Below are 27,014 nucleotides of genomic sequence, written 5' to 3'. Positions count from 1 at the left end.
TGACCAGAGAGAACCTACCCAGGAGATGCCACTGGGCACACTGACTCAGAGCAAGGTGCTTGATGTTCACCTTGCTGGGGCGGGGGCGGGGGTGGGTGGGGAGGCAGACTATGTCTGCTCCAGCGCAATTCTCCGTGTTTTTTTGGTATACCCCCTCCCCCAACGTAAGATCATGCAGATCACAAACCATAGTTTTAAAGTATATTCAAATTTTCCATACAGATAGGAAATATGTGCATTGAGGAATTAATTTTTCCATTTTGTTAAAATAAGCCAGTCATGATGATCCTTCAGTGGGTATGGATAGGTCCCAGTCAATTAGTATGTCTTCAGTAGTGTGTGCTTCCTATATATTAAGCTTGGTATTCTGTGTGTTCCCTGCAGTAGTAGCTCCCCTAAATTTGTCCTAATGTTCTCGTTAATGATCCTTATAGTTTTGGGGTTTACATTTAGGTCTCTAATCCATCTTCTAATCCATCTTGGATTCATTTTTTGTGCATGGAGCGAGAAGTAGGTCTTCTTCATTCTGCAAATATAATTCCTTTTTCTAGCACCAGTTGCTGAACAGGGTGTCTTTTTCCCATGTACTGTTTTTTCAGTCCTTTTTTGAATATCAATTGCCTGTAGATGGATGCTTTTATTTCTGTGCCATTGCCTTACGTGTCTGTTATTAGTACCAGGTTGTTTTGACTACTGGTGGCTCTGTTACAGGTTTTTGAGGTCAGTAGTGCAAGGTGTCGTACTATATTTTTCTTCTTTGAGAGTTTTTTATTTATCCTAGTGTTATTCTCTCTCTCTATGAAGTTAGTTATTTGTCTTTTTCATTTCTTCAAAGACTGTAGTTGGGATTTAGGTTTCAATTGCATTATATTTATTGATTACTTTAGGTAGGGTTGACGTTTTCATTCTATGAAGTCTACCTATCCATGAATATGGGATCTCTTTCATTTTTGTAGGTCTCTTGTAATTTTATAATAGTGTTCTATAATTTTCCTTGGATAGGTCTTTTGTTTCTTTTTTTATTCCTAAATACTTCATCTTTTGTGTAGCTAATGTAAGTGGTATTGTTTCTTTGATGTTCTTTTTCTGAGTTTTTGTTGTTGCTGTTGTTATAATGGAATTGGATTGATTTCTGTTTGTTAATCTTGTACCTTGCTACTTTGCCAAATCCCTTGTTTTCTAACCATCTTTTTGTGGAGTCCTTGGGATTCTCTCTCTCTTTCATCCACACATACATGCACACACACAAAGAGAAAGAGAGAGAGAGATACACACATATTATATATATATACATATATGTCCATGATTTCTTTCTGTTGTCTAATGGTTCTGGCTAAAACTTCCAGCACAATGTTGAATTAAAGGGGTGATAGGCAACAACCTGAGTGTTGAAGTAGTTAGCTGATTTTATGTCAACTTCAGTTTTTATGAAAGTACAGAGGTGGAGTCCAACCTGTCAATCAGGTTACAGCCTGATGATACCACCTTGAAGCTGTGGCCTACTTTTAAGTCGGGAACCTGGGATTTCCCTCTGTCTCTGCTTCTTGGTCTTCCTGTTCGCCGGGACTCTGCTAATGACCCTAGTAGCCTTGTTTCCACTGATTTGGCCCACATGACTTTGCATCCACCAGTATGTGATCTTCCTACTTGCTGGTTCCCCATTCTATCCCGCCGGCATGTTGCTGCATGAGTCTGAGAAAGGTCTTGTGGACTAGCATTGGACTTATGGACTTAAGTTGGACTGGGATAGGATGCCTTCTTGATGTATAATTACATATAAACCTCTTTATTTTTATTGTTTTTATCACACATGGGTGTTGGACATCAAATGCCTTTTCTGCCTCTATTGATATGACCATGTGGTTCTTATTGTCTTGTTTGTGTGGCAAATAAGGTGGGTTTTTTTATGTTTAATCAAGCTTGCATCCTTGGGATGAATCCCACTACTTGCATTGTATTATTATAATTATTGTTTTATAAGTTGGTAGATTCTGTCGGCCAGAATATTGTTGAGTTTTGTGTTCCATGTTCATGAGGGTTATTGATGTGCAGTTTTCTATCTTTATGAGAGCTTTGTCTGGTTTCTGTATCAGGAATATGTTCACTTCTTAAAATAAATTGGGGAGTTTGTTGTCACTTTCTATCTTCTGGAATACTTTGTGTAGAATTGGTGATAGTTATTTATTAAAAACTTGGTAGAATTCTCCTGTAAAGCCATCTTGTCCTGGGCTTTTCTTAATTTGGAATATCTTGATGACTTTCTCAATATCTTCTTTTGTTAGGGGTCTGTTAACGTTTTCTAGTTATATCTGTGTAAATCTGCATAGATCATGTTCTTCTAGGTATTTGTCCATTTCTTCTAGGTTATCAAGCTTGCTGGACTACAGCTTTTCATAGAAGTATTTTATTATTTTTTTTATTTCAGTTCCATCTATTGCGACAGTGCCCTTGTCATCTCTAATTCAAGATATTTGCATCCTTTCTTTCCCTTTGTTAAGTTTGCCAGAGACTTGTCGATTTTGATGTTTAAGAAGAACACACTTCTTGTCTTGTTTTTCTTTTTCATTGTTTTTCTGTTTTTCAGACTAGTTATTTCTGCTATAATGTTTATTATATCTTCTATTGTGGGGGGTTTATGGGGTTGCCCTTGTTCTAATTGTTGGGGATGTATTAAATTGTTGATTTCAATTTTCTCTGTTTCTCGTGTGTGCATTGCTTGCTATGTATTGGCCTCTGATGACTGCTTTTGCTGTGTCCCAAAAGTTTTGGTATGTTGTGTTGTTGTGTTCATTTTGTTCAAGGAACACCTTAATTTCATCCCTTATTTGGACTAATACCCAGACTTTTCTTTTAAAGTAATGAGTTATTCAGTCTCCATATGTTTGTCTTCATGTTCCAGTTATATTTCTCATGATTTGTAGGATCTCAATGGGTTTGAATCAAGATCTGTTTTGTGGCCTAGCATGTGGTCTATTTTAAGAGCATATACTATGGGTTTGGTGAAGAACATGTAATTTGTTGTTGGGTTGAAGTACTCTATACATATCTAGGAGGGCAGGCTGATTTATTGTGTTTGTACAGTTCTTCCATTTCTTTCTTAATCATCTTCCTTTCCTTGAGAGTGGTGTGTGGAAGTCAGCTAGAATTATTTTCAAGTTTTCGATTTATCTCCAGCTCTGTGAAGATTTCACGTATTTAGAGGGCTTTTTGCTGGGGCTAGTATATTTAAGGTCGAGATTAGAAAAAAATAGTGACCTGAGTAATGGGATGCTTGCAATCTGATTTGCTCACCATGGTTTCATCAGGCATTGCCACGCTTATGAGTCAGGAGAAGCCTCCCATCTGACATTCTACCAATGGACTTGGGAGTTGGTCGCCTGTACAACTGTGTTACAAGTGTTTCTATCATTTCCCTGATAGAAACTTCTATGTATACGTAAATATATAAGCCTCACTCCTTTTGTTTTTCTAGAGAACCCATACTACAGCAGGCATGTTAGAATTCTGAATACATATGGAAACTGCAGAATTCTAATCAGAATAAGCATCATGTATTTTTCATGTAGTGGATTACATTGGTTTTCTAATGTTGAATCAACCTTGGGATTGGGGGGTAAATGTAATTTGAATCCAGTAACAGCACCCAAACATATGGGGAAGGCACTCCAAAAAGGGGCCAGTGAAATTGGGTTATTTAGGTATTTGCTATATTAATTTCTAAATAGATGGCACCAGAGCAAGAAGGGGTCAAGGTCCATCAGATACAGAAACAGAATCACCAAATACACACAACAGAACCTAAAGCACAGCCACAAATCAGACCTTTGAGTCCTACTTTTCAAAACTAGCTGCACATAGATCATTTTCAAAATTAACTCAATGGCTACGGCAAAATTCTTTCTGCTAAACTGCTTATTGTTTGACCTGAAGAAGGGGCACAGTTCTTTCATGGTTCAAGTAAAGGGTACCAAAGGGTAGATGACCTAGATGAATAGGCAACACAGGTCAAACTGCAACACAGGACCAGATAAAGTATCAAAACACAAATAGTTTACAATTTATGGAGAAAATGTTAATCAACTTGGATAAAAGAAGTAAACTCTCTGGGGTATAAAACTAGATCAAAAGTGAGTATTTTTCTCAAGCTGTTTTTAGGATGGGTGAGTATTTTTGCAAGCTTCCCCCCAACCCAAAGATCAAAGTTAAAAGGTCACATAAAGAATCTTTGTCGCCACAGATGCATAGATATTTTCAAAGGCTAGTGTGTGGAAGTCGTTTGTCCTAGGCTGGAAGCTCCACTCAAAGCTCTTCGCGATGAGTATTCGTACTGGTTTTTGAAATATCAGTAGAATTTTGAAATACCAATTCCATCCTCATTATGACATACAAATCACCATAGTACAACAAACTGGCAGGCAAGTATAGCAGAATAACCCTCCACTGCTATCTGACAATACGCCACTGCGTACTGACAATATCAGAGTAAAGTCTGACTCACACTGATCCTATCAGACATAGGGTTTTCAAGACTGTAAACCTTTATAGATGCCTCTTATTTCTCCTGTGGAGTGGCTGGTGGTTTGAACCACTGATTTCTGGTAGCAGCATAATGCTGAATTCACAGCACCACCAGGGCTCCAAGTAGTGGGTACATATTTAGCATGTTTTAAATATGTTACATTAAAACATTTCAAGCCTCAGTTTAGAAGGCTGTGCTGTCACTTGGGCAGCGGAATGTGTGCACACAACCTCTGCAGATGACAGGGGTCCATATTGCCATTGTGATGTGTCACAGATGAATGATGTAATAGAGGAGTCCGAGGCATTTCTAACTGACTCTCTCACAGCTTTCCCCTTGAAGGAGAAATATCTGTGGAGTTTCAAAACGAAAAGCCAAAACATTACTATATATTGTTATCTGTAGCTTCCTGCTTACCATAAGAGAGAAAAGAGAACATGAGTGATAGTTCTCTTTCTACGAGCTTCTTGTTACGCACTGTGGGAAAATGAGTGGAAGGCCAAAGCCAAGAAAGTGTCCTAGGGTTATTAGAACTCCTTTTGAAGAAACTGCTGGTAGTTCAAACATGAGTTCAAACATGAGTTCACACATGCTATCCCGGCACAGAAATCCTGGCCCAAACTGGTATGTAACTTTGCAGATTTATTTCCTTAATATCTTATTCATGCTATGCAAGTTATATATGCTCTGTGCACCCATTAATCAATGCTTTCTTCATTTTTTAGAAAAAAAATATTTGAAATTATTTTCAGGTTTCTCTGAGTCACTTTCTGTGGCACAGTGTATTCTATATATAAATATTTAGATTAATTCTGCTGAGAGACAAAGACTATGCAAGGAAGGCCAGAAAACCAAATCCCTTGCCAGTGAGTTCATTCCAACTCATGACGATTCCATGTATTAGAGGGACGAACTCTTCCATAGACTTTTCTGGGTTGTAATCTTTACAGAAAAGATGGACACACCTTTCTTCCCTGACACTGTTGTATACGTTCAAACTGCTGACTTTCTGGTAAGCAGTTGAGGGCAAGATATTTCTGCCATCTAAGGACCTTTTGAAGATAGCTTAGTATTAAGATTATTACATTAATTTGAAATTTCGCAACTTAGTCACTTTTTCTATCAATCCCTGCATTATGTTTTACTTAGTACAGTGGCTTAGGTCTCTGTACTAAGAGAAAAAAGAGTTATTGTTAGTTGCCGTCGAGTGTATTCTGATTTTATGACAACCAGTGACCATTAAATCTTTGGATGAGAATTGACTTAGCAGCCTTTGTCAATAGAAAAAAATTTAATTAACATATATAGCTTCTATTAGAACACAAGAGTCCCAGGATGGCACAAATAGATAAATGCTTGACTACTAATAAAAAGACAAGTCAAATTCACCAAAGATGCCTTGGGAAACCAGCGATCTGCTGATGTACTTCCGCAGTGTCACAGCCTTGGAAAGCCTAGGGAGCAGTTCTACTCTGCACACATTGAGTGTTTGTGAGTTGGAATCAACTCATTGACAATTGACAACAACAACAATTAGAATGCAGCGAGATACATTTGAAGAAAACAGTAAGGAGCTGCCTCAGCAACCCCCATCCAAGGTACATACACCAAAGAATTGAAACAAAACCAGCAAACTGCACCAATGTTCACAACAGCCAAAAGGTGGCAGCATCTGAAATGTTCAACAATAGATGAATGAATCAATGAAAGAGATGGTACATCCATACAATGGGCTATTACTCAGCCAGAAGTAGACATAAAGTTCTGATACAGACTATGGCATATATGAATGTAGAACACGTTGTGCTGAATGAAAGAGGAAGCTTAGAGCAAATAAAATCAAAATCACTTTTAGTGGCTAGCCTCACATCACCCCTGACTCACAGGAACCCCATGCACAAGGAAAGGAAACAGTGCCAAGTTCTGTACATCTCTGGGTCATTTACAGGTTGGACCATGTTGTGATCTAGAGGATTTTCATGAGCTTAGGTTTAGAAGTAGAACACCAGACCTTCCATCCTCTTTGTCTTCGTTTCATGGGGCAGTGATAATTCAGTGGTAGAGTTCTCATCCTCCATACAGGAGACAAGGTTCAAATTCAAGGTAATGCACCATTTAGTTCTACTGTACATGGAACCAATTCCAAGGCAGCAAACAGTACATATAAATTACTTGCACTTCAGTGGGGCAAGTGATCTGAGTAGCATTCCTGTAAAGCATACAACTAGGAACATTTTCACAGTACAATGCTGTAACATGTGGTGTTACCAGGAGTCAGAGTTGACTTGATGTCTAAGACACTTTCAGACACAAACTCATTTTTGTAGCCAGTTTTTCTAAACTAAAGCACTAAAAATTGTCTTTACACAATGATTAGTTCAGAATGTTGAAGGAAATCAAGACAATGACAGGCACAAAGTTGATTCAGCACAAAGAAGGGAGGTCATTATCACAGTAAAAAAGGGCTGTTTTGATATTATAGTGACCATAAAATTTGAAAATAATTTGGGGAAAATCTTTGATAAAGAATAAGCTTAAACAATGTTTCAAAACAAAACAATCAACTAAAGGCTGTCGCTGTTAAGTGCCATCAAATACGGTAGGTTCCGACCCAGAGACTCTGAGGACAATGGCGCAAAACCCTTGCCCAGTCCTGTGCCATCCTCACCATTGCTCCTGTGCCTGAGTCCATTGTCGCAGCCACGGTGTCAGTCCATCTTGTTGTGGGTCTTCTTTTTTTCAAGCTGCCTTTCCACTGTACCAAGCATAATGCATTTCTCCAGGGCCTGGCCCTTCCTGACAATATGTTCAAAGTATGTAAAAAGAAGTCTTGCCATTCTTGCCTCTAAGGACCACTCTAGCCTTTACTTCTTTGCTCTAGCCTTACTTCTATCAATATAGATTGGTTAGCAGTCCATGGTACTTCCAATACTCATTTCCAACACCATAATCCCAAAGCATCAGTTTTTCTTAGGTCTTCCTTATTCAATGTCCAACTCTCACATCCAAATGATGCCATTGAAAATACCATGGCGGGTGAGTAAGCAAATGTGACGAAAGCTGATGGTGCCCGGCTATCAAAAGAGATAGTGTCTGGGGTCTTAAAGGCTTGAAGATAAACAAGCGGCCAACTAGCTCAGAAGCAACAAAGCCCACATGGAAGAAACACCAGCCTGTGTGATCATGTGGTTCTGAAGGGATCAGTTATCAGACATCAAAGAACAAAAAATCATATCATTGGGTGCACACCTCCATGATACAATCACCGAGGACAAATGGGTGCATAAGCAAATGTGGCGAAGAAAGCTGATGGTGCCCAGCTATCAAAAGAGATAGTGTCTGGGGTCTTAAAGGCTTGAAGGTAAACAAGCGGCCATCTAGATCAGAAGTAGCAAAGCCCACGTGGAAGAAGCACACCAGCCTGTGCGATCATGAGGTGTCGAAGGGATCAGGTATAAGGCATCATCATTAAAAAAAATCTTACCATAGTGAATGAAGGGGGCAGTGCAGAGTGGAAACCCAAAGCCCACTTGTCAGTCGCTAGAGATCCCCTCAGAGAGGGGTATAGGGGAGGAGAAGAGTCAGTCAGGGTGCAATGTATCACCGATGAAGAATACAGCTTTCCTCTAGTTCCTAAATACTTCCTCCCCCCCAACTACCATGATCCGAATTCTACCTTGCAAGTCTGATAGAGCAGAGAATGTACACTGGTGCAGATAGGAGCTGGAAGCACAGGGAATCCAGGGCGGATGATACCTTCAGGACCAGGGGCATGAGGGGCGATACTGGGAGGGTAGAGGGTGAGTGGGTTGGAAAGAGGGAACTGATTACAAGGAGCTACATGTGACCTCATCCCTGGGGGACGGACAACAGAAAAGGGGGTGAAGGGAGACATGGGACAGGGCAAGATATGACAAAATAATAATTTATAAATTATCAAGGGCTCATGAGGGAGGGGGGAGCAGGGAGGTAGGGGGAAAAAGAGGAGCTGATGCAAAGGGCTTAAGTGGAGAGCAAATGCTTTGAAATTGATGAGGGCAAAGAATGTACAGATGTGTTTTATACAATTGATGTATGTATGGATTGTGATCAGAGTTGTACGAGTCCCTAATAAAATGTATTAAAAAAAATACCATGGCATGGGTCAGGCACACCTTAGTTCTCAAAGTAACATCCCTGCTTTTCAATGCTCTAAAGAGGTCTTGTTCAGCAGATTTACCCAATGGGATGCACCTTTTGATCTCTTGAGTTCTGCTTCCAATAATATTGATTGTGGGGCCAAGAAAGAAAAAAATCCTTGACAACTTCAACTTTTTCACTTATCATGATGTTGCTGATTGGCCATTTGTGAGTATTTTGGTCTTCTTTACATTGAATCATTATCCACACTGAAGGCTGCAATCTTTGATCTTCATGTTCCAGTCGTCCTCACATTCAGCAAATAAAGTTGTGCCTTCTACATATCACAGTTGGTTAATGAGCCATCCTCCAATCCTGATGCCACATTCTTCTTCTTCTCTGATGATTTGCTCCACACATACCATACATAAATACAGTGAGAGATACAACCTTGATGCACAACTTTCCTCACTTTAAATGAGGCAGTATTACCTTGTTCTGTTCTCACAATTGCCTCATGATCCATGTACAAGTCCTACATAAACACAATCAAATGTTCTGGAATTCCCATTCCTTTTTATTTTTATTTAAAAAAAAATTTTTGGAATTCCCATTCTTCTCACGGTTATCCATAATCTATTAGGGGCCACACGGTGGAATGCCTTTGCATTTATTGACTAATAAAACACAAAATATCTTTCTGGTGTTTTCTACTTTCAGCCAAGATCCATCTGACATCACCAATGATTTCCAAAAAGCTAGATGTAGGAAAGCAGAATGGAAGTGTGGCACGAATGGACAGGAAATCTGAATATTTTAAACTGGTCAGCATATCCTTTGGAAGGAGCCCTTCAAGGGGTAGTAGGTTGACTAGAATCCTTTCCAATGATTTTATTCAATTTGAGTCAACAACCAATGCCCAGAAATGTCAAAACAAACACAAAATATTGCATTGGACAAATCGGCTGCAGAACACCTTTGTTTTATTTTTTGTTAAGTACTGGAAAATGAAAATGTCACTTTGACAAAGGGACATGCATCCCATCAGTGATATACGGATGTTATCACATACTTGCTGAAAGCCAAGAGGCCACGAAGCACTTACTGATAAAGAATGAATACTGCAGTCTTCAGCAGGGAAGACAGGTCAGTATAAAGAAGACAAAATCCCTCACAAATGGGCCCATAGGCAGCAGCATAATAGGCCGAGGAAAGACTAATGTCATTGGTGGTTTCATTTTATTTGGCTCCACAATGTCCATGGAAGCAGCAGTCAAAACCGAAATGATATACTGTATTGGACCAATCTGCTGTGTAGATTTCCTTAAAGTGTTACTTTGAGACCTAGGATGTACCTGACCCAAGCCATGATGTTTTCAATCACCTTGTATGCTTATGACAACTGGACAAAAAATAAGGAAGTTTGCAGAAAAATTTATGTATCTGTATGGTGTTGATGAAAAATACTGAAACATCACAAACTGCCACAAGAGCAAACATATGGGTCTTAGAGGAATTGTGCTGAGAACGCTCTTTAAAAATGAGGCTGACAAGATTTCATCTCACATACTTTGGACGTTTTATCAGGAGAGACCAGTCCTTGGAAAAGGACATCATAAATTAGAGCAGCAGCTAAAAAGAGAGCCCATCAAAGGGGTGGATTGACACCGTGTCTGCAAGAATGGACTTAAACATCACATTTGTGAGAATGCTCTGTGTTTCCTTCTGTTGTGAATGACCTCAGGAGACCAATCACCTTAAGCAAGCAGAAGGTGTAGGGTCTGATGGAAGGGCTAAGAATGTACTTTGTCTCATCCTGGGTGAGATTAGATTAATATATTCGTTGTTTGAAGGTTCATGAACTATTCAATTATTGTCTTACTTTTCTGTAGTTATATTTCAATAAATATAGGAAGAGAAGATTATGACAACTTTAATTTTAATTTAATTTTAAATTTAATTGCCATAAGTGAATAAGTTAATACATAACTTTTACTATATCAGACTGATTCCCCCCTCCCCCTTTTTTTAGCTAATGTGTCATGCCTGCCCTCTAGGACCAATCTCATTAGTTTTCTTCTTACAAGTTTTTAAGACAGGCACAAAAATGTAACAATACATACACATTCACAATGTGTTTGTCTAGGTGGACAAAAGAAACAAATTCAGACACTCATATGTGTATAGGAAAGAATTTTATATAAAGAAACCATCCCATCCCAGTCCAGATCAAGTCCTTAAGTCTGGTTTTAGCCCATATGTCCAGTACCAGTCTGTAAATTCCTCTTCAGACTCATGCCGAGTGCAGGAAGATCACAGGCCAGTGGGTGGAAAGTCTTGTGGATCCAGCAGTAGAGGAAGCATATTACACTGGCATGGGTCTCCATGTGGTCAGCTCCAAGGCTCTGGCTGCCATCAACATTGCTCCATGTGGCTTGTGAACAGGAATATCTCACAAGGATTGAGTGTATTTGGCCTCCAGTGACCTCCAAATGAGGTCATTAAGTTGTGACCTGATTGACAGACTAGACTCCACCCCTTCACAAGTTGACACAAGATTATATAACTGCCACACATACCACCATGAAAATAATATTTTCTAAATTTTGAAGATGATGAAGAATGAAAGGTCAGAAATTTAATTAAATCACAGACTTAACTGATAATAACCAATCAAACATTTGTTGACTTGGTTGTAATGATTAGTGTTAAGTCCATATTTAAGGATACCAAAAGATACTTACATACGTGGAAGAATATTCCATGTTGTATAAGATGATACTTGGCCAGCTGACCTCCCTCTTCACCCAACCTGAATCTGCTCTAGGCTCAAATATTTCTCACTTGTTCCACGACAGAAATTTCTTCTCTGGCTTTTAAAATATTGTTACCGGTCTTTTATTTCCTATTCTTTTTTATCTTAATATTTTTCTTTATTTTTCATATTTTTTAATTGTTTCTGTTAGGTTTCCCAGTTTATGAAGCACAGAGGAGTGGACAATAGAGACAATAACTGATGCAAGGGTTTATGGGGCATAGGGGTGGGGAGTGATGGGGAAGGTGAGGAAAATTGGGGAGCAAACAATGGATGCAGGTGGGATGAGAGAGCATTACAATTGATTGAGATGATGTATATACAACTCTTTGAAAAAGTAATTTTACTCTGGAAGTGTATGATATTTGAATATTATATCAAAAACTACTGAAAAAATAAAAGAACCCAAACTTGACCTTTGGCCCATGGGTAAAGGAGAAAGAGTTTTTACTTAAGGGGCATTGAGTTTATGTTACTGGTGGTGCATTAATGTGGAAAAGGATATCAATAATGGTTTTACAATATGAAGAGAATAATCGTTGACAGTGAATTATACACATAGAAGTTGTTGGATTGGAGAATGTTTTGTTGTGTATATTTTGCCACAATTAAAAAATGACAATTACATGAATTACAATGAGTATAAGGAAGAAGAAAATTGTCTAAAATTGACATAACAGAACTATTGAATGGTGTACTATGTGGATGGAGTCCTAATAAAACTTTTAAAAAATAATATTCTATCTTTATGGATAGGAAGGCTTAACACTGTGGAAATATTGAGATTATCCAAAGCAATCTATAAATAGAATACAATGCTGATCCATATCACAACTTCATTTTTTAATTTGTAAAATGAATTACTAATGATATATGGAGAGGGAAGAAAACCAGGATAATTAAATAAGTTCTTAAGAAGAACAAAGTAAGACACCTCACACAAGTGACCACAAAGCCCGTCACACAGTCACATTAGTTACAACCTCCTGGTACTGGGACAAGGATAGGAATATAGTGGGACAGAGTAGAGAGCCTGGAAACAAATTCATTCACCTATAGACAACTAATCTCCACAAATGGCTGAAAATCATGAAATGGGTAAGAGATAGTCCATCAAATGGTTCTGGAAAACTTGGATCTCTTATGCAGAAAATTTAAACAGGACCCATGTCAAACTCCATGTACATAAATGAACTCAAAATGGATCAGAGATCTAAATGTAAATTTCAGAATTATAAAAGTCATTAGAAAATAATGTCAAACTTAAGGGTTCTATTTCAGGACAGACACACTATCATTTATAATAAAAAACATACAGTAGAAGACAAAATGGATACATGGAGCCTACTAGAAATTAGATATGTACTTCAAAGACTTCAGAAAATTTTTTTGCAATGACACAATGGACAAGGTATTGGTCTCTAAACACTATAGAAAACTTCAACTCCTCAATAAGAAAAAAGATGAATACCCCATCTAAAAAGCAGGGAAAGGATATGAATAAGCAATTGACCACAGATGACATCTGAATGGCAAAAATAAATCTGAAAGGAATGCTCACAATCATCATCCATCCAGGAAATGCAAATCAAAGCCATGATGACATACCACCTTACATAGACAATGACAGCCAAATTAAAAACAAAAACAACAGAGAAGAGCTAATGTGGGAGAGAGTGCAGGCAGACTGAAGCCCTCATACACTGCTAGTAGAATTATTAATATGTACAACCACCATGGAAAGCAATGCAACAAGACCTCAAACAACGTGGAACAGAAATTCCATATGATCCAGCAGTCCCTGGGCAGGTGATATGCCCTAAAGAAGTATGAGTAATAGGACTAACAGGCATACACACATCTGTGTTCATTGCAGCCTGTTCACAGTAGCAAGAAGATGGAAGCAACCCTACTGTCCACTGGTCGAAAATTGGGTAAAGAAACGTTTGTACATGTACACAGTAGAATACTGTGCATTGCTAAAACACGGAACCATGAAATGCCTCACGGCACAGATGAACATTGTGCTGAGTAAAATTAGTCAACTACACAAAGGCAGATGTTTGAGACCACTGGTAGGAAGGGAAAAGCCAAGAGAACGGCCTTTGGATGTTTCCAAGGCGGGGAGGGCAAGGAGGAGAGGAGGCAATGGGCTAAGAGGCTGACCAGAGAAGAAGATAATACTCTACAAGAGGGAAGGGGGTAGAGTAAGCTATGAAGGAGAGTTAATTGATACACAATTTAAACTAAATAAAAAATTGATTATATGAAATGTAAAACCTCCACATAATTCACAATGAAAATTTGATAAACAAAACAGAAAAGTTAATGGTATGTATTGTATTTGAAATTTGAAATTTTGTTTTTAGGTTGTTTAGATCACGGAAGATTTCCATAAGTATGATACTTATATTGACCTTTATTCTTATAGGTAAGTCTTACCATCAAATTACCTTTAAAGCCATTTCACAGGATATTTTTTGATGATAAGAAAAGTCTCAATGAAATGACTTATATTTACAAATGGATACCACAATACATGATAAAAGTTACTGGTATGATACAGTATTTATTATGATTGTAAAAATAATGAATATTTTTATTTGAAATAATAAAGAAAATTTGGAAGCTGCTGTTTTCCTCTCCTAAAATTCTTATATAGTATAACAAAAGTTGTTACTGAGTTAGGAATTCTTAGTTTTAAACACTTTAAACAGTACAAGTCATCTTTTCTACATTTGCTTACTCAACTTGGGAGACTGACAACCAAACACTTGCTCAGCATATCATTCCTGAAGAAACGACGGTTGACATGCAGTTTGCAGTTTTCCAGTATCACAAATCACAACCCCCTTTTACAATCAGAAAATTGCTCTTTAATATATTCACAGCCTGAAGCAAAAAGTTACCCTTAGAATCAAGATTGCAACCTAGTTATTGTCAGGCAATAGCTTTTTATAAATGGCAGGATGCTGGCTGGTGTTCCATTGTGCTGGGTATCCCAACTCCCTGCCTCCCCAAATACTCAGTGAACCTTTGTTTTCTACCTGCTTCTGAATGGACTAGGGTGTCCATTTCATCTCAGGGAGCCGTGAGACTCTGGGTATTGTGGTTTCTTATAAGACCTGCACATTGCTCAACTCCTTGCTGCATCCTGACTGCTACCATTGGCCCTTCCTGTTACATGGTCTCAGTCTCTCCTTGCTGAAATGTCCTCCCCGCACGACCTCAGACCTGTGCACAGGAGTTCAACTGGCTGTATTGAGTGCCTGGGTGCAGAGACCGCAGTGTGTACAGTATAATAATTGATATATAATATTTTACTCACTTTGGAAATTGCAGTCTATATTGCCTTGACATCTTTTAAGAGTGAATTATATATAGATAGGAGTAGTTACTATGAATGCAAATGTTTCCTTTGTATTTGCAACTTGGTGTAAGCTTGCCAACATGCTAGTCAAATTGCAAGACTGCTCGAGACACTGCTGATGTGGACATTAGTTCAGTGGAATTAAATAGAACTCCAATTGTCTTTTTGTGAAGATCATGCATAGTAAAATTCATGTTAAATGTATATCAACTGTTTTAGAAACATGTTTCCAGTTAAAGAAAAATTCTAACCTATTTTTTAATAGGCCTTCGAAATTGTGAATGGCTTAAAGACAACGATTTTCCTCAAAACTCCAGGCAATTGTATGATGTAATTGCAGAATATGCCTCAAGGCTTTATAGTTACCAGGTGATGTGTTCACTAAGTCATTTTGTATTTCACTCGTTTACAATTTAATATGCTACAAGATTAGATCACCTTCACTATGCCTTCAGTTTTGCAGGATGGATGGATGGATGGATGATGATAAAAGCTGTATGAACCCCCAATAAAGTGATTAAAAACAACAATAAAAGAAATGAATATTGATTGTGGATCCAAGCAAAATGAAATCCTTCACAACTTTAAAGATATGATCATATCCCAGAAACTACTGTTGGGGCCTAGATTTTAGAGTAACAACTTAAACTCCATTGAATGCGCTACTTACATCAGATTCTTTTTTTTTTTTTTTTGGTAATTAATTGTCCTTCAGCACGGATCTATGCCACATTCTAGCAATGCAATCTGAGATAACACATTTCTAGTGGTTCATACCTTTTTCAGTAAACTATCTCGGGAAGGGAAACTGCAGATAGGGAAAGAAAGGACAATGCATTCCATCATCTCGGTGTGCACTGTTGCCCACCCCCGTTACCTGGAATGCTTTCCAAGAGGATCATCTTTATTCTTCTGCATGTCTCGCCATCCTGCCCATTCTATGATTGCTTTCTTCTACTCTTAAATATTAGTGCCATCCATTTATTTTCTGGTTGTACACATTAGGTAATATTATTGACCTCCATGTATCCCAAAGCTGAGTAGAATCTGTGTGCATATATATGTATATGAACGTATGTGTGTGACTGCATGCAGGGCATGTGTGTGTGCACTTGTACGCATGAATGTATATATATATAGTTGCATTCATGTATGTATGAGCATGCATGCCCTTGCTATGTCAGCATGATAGGATACGTTTATGGCTGTGTGTGTGTGTGTGTGTACTTGTGTGTTGAGGCCAGGATGTGCAAACTCATGTGGTTATTTGTGACAGAAAGTGGCATAGATATGGCAGGACAAGCTGAGAAGGGTACATGTGGAGGCCTGTGCTGGAACTTGCCTTAATGGGCACAGATGGAAGCAGCAAGGGGTTGCTAGCACTGAAATGTGAGAAATCAGTGTTGCTTCCATTTCTTCATCCGGCATCTTTCGTGCACCTACTTCCTCCGGGCCACCTCCAAGAGTGGCTCGCAGTCACGCAATCCAGTTATCTATCCAAGAAATGGTGTTTTCCCCTGACCATACTCAATTTAGCACAACCTGCCCTATCCAAACAAGCTAGCTCGTTCCAGACATCTTGGAGGTTAGATGCTGGGTAAATTGCCAGTGACTCTTCTGATGATTACCGCTACTCTAATCCCAAATTAATCACACCACTTAATTCAGAAGGAGGTGCCTCCTCGCTGCCTAGAGGAATGTACCTAAAGGGCTCAGGTGGGCCTGCCCAGGTTGTATTCCCACTTCTCAGAATACTCAGTGCTGGCCTTTTAGAACCGCACTGCAGCTCCGCCCACAGGGCCACTCCAGGGTCTCACCCTTTAAGTCTGTTTCCTCCTCCCCTCTCCCTGGCCCGATAACACCCCACCTCCCCAAGTTGTAGCTTCCTACAAAACTGCAGTAGAAAATTGTTATCAAATCGATTTTACTGTTGCATCAAATCCTCCAAATACATGAATTCTTCACAGTTAAGGCCAGAAAAGATGCTGGATTCTTATAAATTGACATGTACCACAGTCATCATGTAATGCATATCAAATATGAAGCGTATACCAAATGTTGAATTGTAATTTACTCAATATTAATAAAAATTATCTCACTTGAATATGGGGAATTCATGGTGATTTTTCTTTTTTTAGGCAAGACTTCGTATGGCAAAAGAACAATTAGAATTTTTACAGTGAGTCAGATTTACTGATATGTGGGGCTTTCTGGCATGGTTTCAAATACTGACTTATCTCTGTAGTTTTATAAAATCAATAATTATTCTCTATGGTATTGTACCCATCCTTCTTCAGACTAGTCAAGAACACTTTCTCCTTTTTTGTCCACCATAAAAGACAAATCTTAAAACAAAAAGAAGAAGAATGTATACATATATAAGGGAGGGTTTTTTTTCCTTGAGTTATTTCCTTCTGACAAATTCAAATAAAAATAAGCACAATATTTGTTTAATCATTTTATTGGGGGATCGTACAATTCTTATCACAATCCATACATCCATCCATTGTGTCAAAAACATATATACATTTGTTTCCATCACCATTCTCAAAACATTTGCCTTCTACTTGAGCCCTTAATATCTGCTGCTCATTTCCCCCTCCCTCCCCCCCACCTCATGAACCCTTTATCATTCATAATTTTTTATTATTTTTTCATATATTACACTGTTTGATTTCTCTCCCTGCCTTCTTCTCTGCTGTCCCTCCCCCAGGAAGAAGGCTATACATAGGTTCTTGTAATCAGTTCCCCCTTTCTACCCCACATTCTCTCCACCCTCCAGGCATCGCCACTCTCACCACTGGTCCTGCAGGGGTCATCTGTCCTGGATTCCCTGTGTTTGCAGTTGCCATCTGTACCTATATACATCCTCTGATCTAACCAGATTTGTAAGGCAGAATTGGGATCATGATAGCGGGGGAAAGGAAGAATTTTAGAACTAGAGGAAAGTTGTATGTTTCATCGCTGCTACCCTGCACCCTGACTGGCTCATCTCCTCCCCACAACCCTTCAGTGAGGGATGTCCCGTTGGCTACCAATGGGCTTGGAGTCTCCACTCTGCACTCACCCACATTTTCAATGATATGCTTTTTTGATTCTTGATGCTTGATACCTGATCCCTTCGACAGTTCATGGTCACACAGGCTGGTGTGTTTCTTCCATGTGGGTTTTGTTGCTTCTGAACTAGATGGCCACTTGTTTATCTTCAAGCCTTTAAGATCCCAGATGCTATATCTTTTGATAGCTGGGCACTATCAACTTTCTTCACCACATTTGCTTATGCACACGTTTGTCTTCATTGATTGTATCAAGGAAGTGGGCACCCATTGATATGATTTTTAGTTCTTTGATGTCTAATAACTGTTCGCTTCTACATCTTGTGTTCAGCTAAGCTGGTGTGCTTCTTCCATGTGGGCTTTGATGCTTTTTCGGCTAGATTGCCGCTTGTTTATCTTCAAACCTTTAAGACCTCACACACTATATCTTTTGATAGCCGGGCACCGTCAGCTTTCTTTACTGGATTTGCTTATGCACACATTTTTCTTCAGCAATCGAAGCACAATATTTTAAATGTTAAATATAGCGTGAGCAGATTAACTTGTCTCGGGTCTTCTATTTCTTTAATGCCTATGCATTCAGATCCCCCTTCATTTTCTTCTAATAGTAGCTAATATATGCATAGAGGGATGGTAGAAATGATGTCACCAACTATTAACAAGAGTGGTTTCTGGGAGTGACATTTTAGGTCACTTTTCCTCTTCAACTTTTCTGAATATCTTTTTGTTACTTTATAGTAAGCATACATGTTTACTATACATGTTTATTAAAACATGGTCATTAAATCTATCACCTTAGGTAATTAAAAACTTTTAATATAGCATTTCTCCTTATGGATCTTTCCTTTAAAATATACACTGGCATAAAAATATATGCCTTCAACATTACTTATCACATCCCCCAAATCAAAATGACCTAGATGAAACAAATAGAGGATTTCTGAGAGTATATCCATGTCATGGAGTATTATGAAGCCATTAAAATAATTTAACATAGGCTTAATGATTTGGAACAAACTTAAAATTATAATTTACATTCTGTTAATAGCTTTTTTCATAAAACAAAACTGTTGAGAATAAATTATAATCCAGTAGTGTTTATGCCTTCACAACTTTTGCTTTTCTCAAATTTTTAACATGTATTTTTGATATTTTGAAAAAATATTATATCGGAATTATCTTTTTAAAAATACTATGGATTTTGAATTATGTGAAGATTTACAGAGCAGATAATCCATTTTACACCCAACAAGCCATAACCATTTGGTTTCAATTTATCTATTACAACCTCTTCAATGTACGCTCACGTATCCCACTTCCTCTCCTCATTTCCCGTGTCCATTTAGTGTGATTTTCCTAACCCTCTGAGCTTTGTCTTTGGGTAAATGCTGCCCTTTTGACCTTAAATGGTTATTTCTTGTAACACAGGGATAAATTCGGTTCCAGACATTAAGCATGACTAAAGGCCACAGGCTTAGAGCTTTCTCTAGGATCTATACCATGTGTAGAAATTACTGAGCCATATGGTATTTCTAGTCTTACATTTTTGAGATGGTGTCATATTACTTTCATTGGTGGTTTGACTACTCTTCCCATACCCTTGTTGTTTTCTTTTTTAATGTATAGTGCTATTGTAGCTGGGCTGAGATGATATCTCATTGCTACTTGGATTTGCAAGTCTCACATTTTTTCACATGTTTAGACTATCTGAATGTTGTCTTTGCTGAAATCCTTTGGTCTGTTCATGTCCTCTCCATATTTTAAAATTGCATTATTTGTCATTGTTTGTTGTCTAGGTGTTGATGTTTTCTATACATTTTGTAGATTAGTCCCTTTATCAATATGTCACTGCCAAACATTTTTCCCAGTCTGTGGATTCTCTTTATTCTTTTGGTGTAATTTTTTGATGCACACAAAGGTGTAATTTTTAGAAAGTCCCAGTCATCTAGTTTAATTTCTTCTGTTTCTGGTTTACATTATGTTTGATAGTGTATTTATAACATATAATGACCCCTACGCTTGTCTATTTTTTAAATGGATGATCTTCATAATTCCACGTTTTATATTTAGGTCTCTGATCAATCTTGAGTTCATTGGGAGGAGGGGGGTGGGGTATGGTGTGAGATATGGGTCCTGTTTGATTCTTCTGCAAATGACTATCACATCTCATCAATCTCATTTGTTGAAGAGACTATCTCTTCTCCATTTAATCTGTTTCAGCCGTTGTCAAAGATCAGCTGTCAATAGGTGGCTGGATTTACTTGGATTATTCTGTCCTATTGATTTGTGTATATACCATTGTACTGGTACTGGGTTATTTTGCCTATCATGCCTGTGTAGCAGATTTTGATATCAAAAAATAAAAGGCCTCCTCCTTTGTTGTTCTGCTCTTGCAATGCTTTATCTGGGTTTTCTTCCTTTTGTATATAAATATGGTGATCAGTTTTTCCACTTCTTTAAAAATGATGTGGGATATGGATCAAATAGCATTATATCTGTAGATTGCTTTGATAGAATTAGCATTTTCACTATGTTGCAACTCATGAATGAGCATGGCATAGTCTTCAATTTGTGTAGGTCTCTTATTATAGAGCTCTGTAGTTATGTATGTACAGGTATTTTGTTTCTCTGGTTATACTTATTCCTAAGCATTTCGTCTTTTGGGTGGCTCTTATAATGTTGGTTCCCTTATTTCTTTTCATAGCTCGCTTAACATTAAGGAATTTGACTGATATTTATATATTGATCTTGTAACCTGCCACTTTGCTGAATCTCATTAAGTTTCAACAATTTTTTTTTGCCCAGTCTTTGGGGTTTTCTATATATAGGATCATACCATCAGCAAATAGAGTTGTACTTCTTCCTTGATAATATGGATTTCCTGTCTTGCTAAGACTTCCAGCACAATATCATGTAGGAGTAATGATAAAGGCATTTTAGTCTGGTTCTTATTGGTAAGGGGAATGCTTTAAGTGTCTCTCCATTGAGAATAATGTTAGTGGTTCATTTTATATACATGACCTTTACTATGTAGAGGAATTTCCCTTCTATTCCTAGTTTATTAGGTGTCTTTAATAGGAATAGATGCTGTATTTTAAAAAATATTTTTCTGCATAATTGATATGATCATGTGGTTCTTTTCTTTCATTATGTGATGAATTACATTGATTGTTTTTCTGATGTTGAGCCATCCTCGTATACCTGGTATGAATCTCACTTGGAATATATATATATACATCACTGCCATTGAGTCCATGCTGACTTACAGCAAACCCTGTGGCTTTCTGAGACTGTACTAGTTAAGGGAGTAGAAAGCCCAATCTTTCTTCCATGAACATGCAGGTGGTTTTGAACTGCTGAACATATAGATCACATCCCAACACATAGCCATTACACTACCAGGGTTCTCAATCTCTCTCTCTCTCTGTGTGTGTATTACATATATAATAAATTGTAGAATTGCTTTGAGTCATACCTAACTACTCAGGGTGGTGAGTTTGTTTTTGGAGTTGTGTGTACACTCACATAGTGTCACACAGCTTCAGGTCAATATAGCCTTAGGTTCCTCAAGGGAAGAGAAAGGTTGATTCATTCCTGTATTTCCAAGGACAGTGCAGCACCAAGCACTAGAATGTCCCCAAGAAAGCTTTCTGTGCATGTCATCTGTTCATCTGTCATATTAGGTGAAATAGTAATGAGTTAAACACATGGGCTCCCCTGATCTCCACTTATTCCAGAATATTTCTTCAACAATATTTTTAAAAGCCTCTGAGTGGTGTGAGTAGTTAATGTACTTAGCTGATATGTGTGTTTGGAAGCTCGAGTCCATTCAGAAGCTCCTCGCTTCTAAATAACTGCCACTGAAATATTCATGGAGTTCAATTCCACTCTGACACGCAAGTCTAGACAGCTTACGAGCTACTGGCTTTTCTCTTTGCGAGTGTCCTGAAGCCCATCCTACCTGGTTACGTGGACATGGAGTTTTCTCCTTTCTTTCTCACTGTGTTTCTCCATTTACAGGAGAGAAAGCCAGATTTTGGAAAACAATTTCCGTGAAATTCTAATTTTAACAGAACAAGTAGATTCCCTAAAGGCATTGCTAAGAGAAATGAAGAATGGTGTTTACAATCAGAGCTGGAATGAGGACTCTGTTGGGAAACAGGACAAGGATTTTCTCAATGAGGTAAAAAGTACTGGGAGGTTTGGATGAGTGCTTTTAAAAATATTTACCTCCTGTGTTACTTCACACTTTTTTAAAAGACTGGATTAATTGGTCTAGTCCTGAGATATGGCTAGTGGCCTCTTCATTAAAATTCCTTTCTAATCTTAACTTCCCTTCATTAGGCTGGCCTGGAGAGACCCCCCCTTTTCATACACGCTATATCAGAGGAGACTTTGCTTTGCAAAATGGTGTTCCTCTCACCCAAATAAGTGTTGGTTCTACTTTAGCTGTCAAGGAAATATATATATATATGTGTGTGTGTATATGTATATGTATATATATAATTCACAAATGGAAATCTTGAAAAGTCTATACATAAATACTTAAATAGCAAAATATTTTATTGATGGAAGTGTAACTATTTAATCCACTTGGCACTAGATTTTGGCAAAATTCTAAAAACAATGAACTTTTTTTGGCTTCTACTCTATCCTTATGAAAACTTATATTTTCTTTCTTCTACTCTCCTAGTTGAAATTCAGAGATCTGATACAACTCTCCACGTCCCACTTTGGGAGATTCCTGTGACAAAGTGTTCCTGTCCTATTAGAACTCATACATATAACTTTCAAAATAATTTGTTTTTGTTTTGAAAAGCAGTATGCCCTTAAGAACCAAACCTTAATCCAAATAGGTGAACGTTTTCTAATAATGGCAGTGTTAGAGTTCGGTAAGCACAGAAATGGAGCAATTTGGGATCTCAGAAAAGTGATGTATTTCTATTTCCAGGTTTCTGTGTTCATGTTAGGTGCCATGCAGTCCTCCTGACTCGTAGCGACTGTATATACAGCAAAACAAAACCCTGCCTGGTCCTGCACCATCCTCACAACTGTTATTGTTTCAGTCCATCAATGCAGCCTACTGTGTCCATCTGTCTTGTACAGGGCCTTCCTCTTTGGCTCTTCCTTTCTACTTAACCAAGCAGCCTACTGTGTCCATCTGTCTTGTACAGGGCCTTCCTCTTTGGCTCTTCCTTTCTACTTAACCAAGCATGATGTTCTTTTCCAGGGAGTGGAATTTCCTAATAAATGTCCCAAAATATGTGAGAGGACATCTTGCCATCCTGGCTTCTATGGAGCATTCTGGCTGTACTTCTTTGAGGACAAATGTATTTGTTCTTTTGGCAATTCATGGTACTCTCAAGATTCTTCACCAGCACCATAATTCAAATGTATCAATTCTTCTTTGGTCTTCCTTCTTCAATATCCAACTCTCACATGCATCTGAGGCCACTGAAAATACTGTGGCTTGTGTCAGGCCCAGCTTAGTCCTCAAAGTAACATTCTTGTTTCTCAACGCTTTAAAAAGTGCTGCTCCCATGTGCCCTGATGTAGGGACTAGCAAGATGAAACTCGAGATAATGTCAGTCTTTCCCTCGCTATCTTAATATTACCTATTGGTCTAGTTGTGAGGATTTGGTTTTCTTTTACCAATTTTACTATATAAGCACTCGTCTACATTGTGTGAGCTGCTTTGATTCACAAATAATGGAAGACAATTCAAAATTTGTTACTAAGGAGAACACAGTAAGAGGGGACAGGAGATCTTATAGGCTAGTCTCATTTTGCCATTTCACTGTGATCCAATGTTTAGGGCCTTGGAATGGGGCTCAGGCTCAGGATTGCGGTATGACCTTGGGGATGCATCTGAGCTTTATTCTTTTGTCTGGAGAGACCTCTCACAGAACTATGAACTTTATATTAGGGGGTTTTGTAAGGTACTTTGGACACTGCTTGGCTTACAGTGAGTGCTCGATAACGTTAGCTTGATCATGTTATTATGACTCTTTTTCAGAATAGGGAATGTAGGTGTAATAATGAGTTTAATTGCCAAAGTTCACTTCATAGAGATTGCTTTAAATTTTTTACAGGAAATATCAAGTTTGGTAAGTTACGTCCTTAAAAAGTTGAGAGAGGATCAAGTCCAGATGGCTGACTACGCCCTGAAGTCTGCTGGTGAGTATAGAAAAAATGGAAAAGCACAACCTAAGAAAAGTGAATGCTTCAAAATGATCTCTATTCACTTTATTTGGAAAATAGCTTTCTCCATCTGGTAACTTGAAATGGAGAAAAATTTAGTAATTTTAGATAGCAAAAAAGAATTAAAATATTGTACTTATTTGCTTTCTGAGTTCAGATCATACAGGGAGGAACTTGTATGCAATTCTCTTAGTATAAACTTAAAGGATGGCCACCCTTGGCCGGCACGGTGAAGTTGGGAAATACAAAAATTTTTTTAACTATAATAAACATTTTTATTACTATATACTGAAATGACTCATAACAATTGATCTAAATGCATTGTCAGTGGTTAAATGACAGTGCTTAAAGGCTGTGAATAAAGCAATATTCTGATTATCTTCAAGTTAAGATGAATTCTGAAATAAGCAGTATATCATTAAACTTAATCTGGACAATACCCTGTCTATAGTAGTCTATTAGTAACACATGTACAATGAACAATATGGAAGTAAAGAATGGAGAGAGAGAGAGAAGAGGGAAGGAAGCAGGGAGAAAATATAAAGCACAAAGGTGACACTAATTTTAATTAATTAATCCATGCTGGGGAAACAAACTTGTACCTGGCCTAAAACTAGAGACTGGATAATAATGCTTTATTTAGATGTTTGTGCATGTGCACGCACACACATGCGGAAAGAGAAAGAGAGAACAACATAACAAAGCTTGCCTGAAACTGAATTCCTTGATGAATGTGAAGTAAAATAGATTGAAATACAGTAAGGAAAAGAGGGGGAGTTAATCCACCGAGTTATTGTATTATAAGTGTTATTGTCATGTAATTCACATATACAATTCAATGGTTTAATCATCTTCAAAAGAATTGTGCAGTCAAAATCACAATTTTAGAACATTTCTCTTTTTCATACTATTATTAGCTCCCAATTTCCCCCAACCTCCCTTGTAAAAACCCTAATAAATTATTAATCCAATTACTGTCTATAGATTTTCCCAGAAAATATTAAAAACTAGAACAAAATAAAAGCCATCAAAAGGGAAAACAAATGATAACATGTTAAATTTAAACCTAACTAATGTGACATTAATCCACTTTCTAATGGACTCTATTGTCCGGGCTATTCACAATGGATCTACTGGTTTTGAAGGCGACGTAGAGGCGAGTTTTCCAGATGGGCCCTGAGCTAGATGAGACTGCTTCTATCTGAGACATGTAGGAATAGAGACTTGAAGAGAAAGCACACTCCTTGAAAACTTGGGATTTGAAGCGATCTCTGGCTCTGACAATTTGGGATGTCTTTCTTTCAAGGACTCTCTTTTCTTTGGTCTAGGCTTATGAAAGTGCTCATACATGTCATAACACCCTGAACTGTCAAATTTTAGCCTAACTACACTCTGGCCTGTGGTCAGAGGGCATTGGCTGGAGGCTTAATCCACGTGGGGCTGCTGCAAATGGATGTTGGGCTTTTATTGCCATCCATAGCTTTCAGCAAACTTGGTGCCCAGAATTTAAATTCTAATACTGTTCTGTCCTCATCAGATTTGGATTTTATCGTTTACCATCATTGAATTACACAGGCTAGTGTGCTGCATTTCACTGTGAACTTAGCTGATACCTCACTTAGATGGCCATTTATTTGAAGATCAGCCTTTACGACCCCGATGTTATTCTTTCTGATAGCCAATCACCATATTATTTCTTCACCACAGTTTGCTATATCACCCCTATCTTCAGTGATCTCTTCATGAGGGGAAGTATTGAATAGGGCCACATCATAATATTGTTCTTAGATTAGAGCTACGATTACGGATAACCTTAAAATCCATCATATATCCATCATTCACATATGTCCCTAATTTACTTTAAAGACATCATTGTCATTTTATTGGGGAACATTATAAAATCATCCCCAAGGGCATATGGTAGTTGTATTGATCAATTTAGCGAATGATATAGAACTTCAAACACAGATGAGAAAAGGTTAGTATACGTGTACAGTATAGGTTTTTTAGACCAAAATACATGGATTGTTAACTTACACCAATTAAAAAGTTAAATGACTGGACATTATTTACACAAACAAGGAGGATTTGAGAAAGGGCAAACCTAGAGATTTTTTTTAATTAGAAATAAATCTTTACATTCTGAGATACTTTTAAAAATGCTTTCTCCTTTTATATTGAAATATTTACTTCAGCTATTTGACATTCCCATGATGACAAATGTATTGATGAATATTCCATGTAGAACATGAAAAAAATGGGATGGCTTCTCAATACATTTCAGCTTAAAGCACAACGTAAGTTTCTGGTTTGATCAAGATGGGAAAAGACAAGTTCAGTTTATGAATTATGCTCTCCTATGAATTGGAGCCAAAAATATGCACAAAGTACAAGCAACAACTACCAGAACATTGTAGAAAGCATGCAGAAGTAGACAGTGTGGAAAAAAGTAAAATACTGAAGAGTTGACCCATATGGGGGTGTTCCTTTTTGCTTCTCTACTATCTCTCGCTAAGAGCAGGCTTCAGTTACTAGATAGTAGCGACTGTTGAGTGAGTTTCAAAACATCTGAGAACAGAAATCCCAGCTTTCTGTGCAGAAGGAGCAGACATCGGAGTGCTGTAGACTCAAGTGTGGGCAGAGCACCTTAGAGGAAAGAACTGGGAAAGAAAAACCCTAATTTGGTGTGAGTGGGTGGGCAGCTTCCAGGATTCCTAGTCAGCTGCACATTCATGAAGCCACAAGATTAAGAAATTGGGTTAAAATTTAGTCAGGTCTTCGATGAATTTCTGAGTGGTGTGTGTGCAAAACAGTCCCATAGCAAAGGCTCTGCAACTTGTAAGACACTGGAACCCCCACCCACAGAATCCAAGAAAGAATTAGAAGTCTGAACATCTCTGGGTTGATTGCCTGATAAAACACACAAACCAAAAC

The 27,014-nt window shown here is 38.0% G+C and overlaps 1 protein-coding gene across 1 annotated transcript in view; it reads left to right on the top strand.

The window, feature by feature from the left end:
* The window catches only part of SUN3 (Sad1 and UNC84 domain containing 3), a 45,446-nt gene that overhangs the window by 1,558 nt on the left and 16,874 nt on the right, over positions 1 to 27,014 (top strand). Inside the window, exons 2-6 of the mRNA XM_075557311.1 lie at positions 13,823 to 13,884; positions 15,089 to 15,192; positions 16,962 to 17,002; positions 21,900 to 22,062; positions 23,972 to 24,056. Coding sequence (XP_075413426.1) covers positions 13,823 to 13,884; positions 15,089 to 15,192; positions 16,962 to 17,002; positions 21,900 to 22,062; positions 23,972 to 24,056 — 455 coding nt within the window. The remainder of the gene's footprint in view (positions 1 to 13,822; positions 13,885 to 15,088; positions 15,193 to 16,961; positions 17,003 to 21,899; positions 22,063 to 23,971; positions 24,057 to 27,014) is intronic.

Source organism: Tenrec ecaudatus, chromosome 9 (genome assembly GCF_050624435.1).
Source record: "Tenrec ecaudatus isolate mTenEca1 chromosome 9, mTenEca1.hap1, whole genome shotgun sequence".
In the NCBI taxonomy this organism is placed as follows: Eukaryota; Metazoa; Chordata; class Mammalia; order Afrosoricida; family Tenrecidae; genus Tenrec; species Tenrec ecaudatus.
This window is presented reverse-complemented; position numbering and strand designations above follow the sequence as displayed.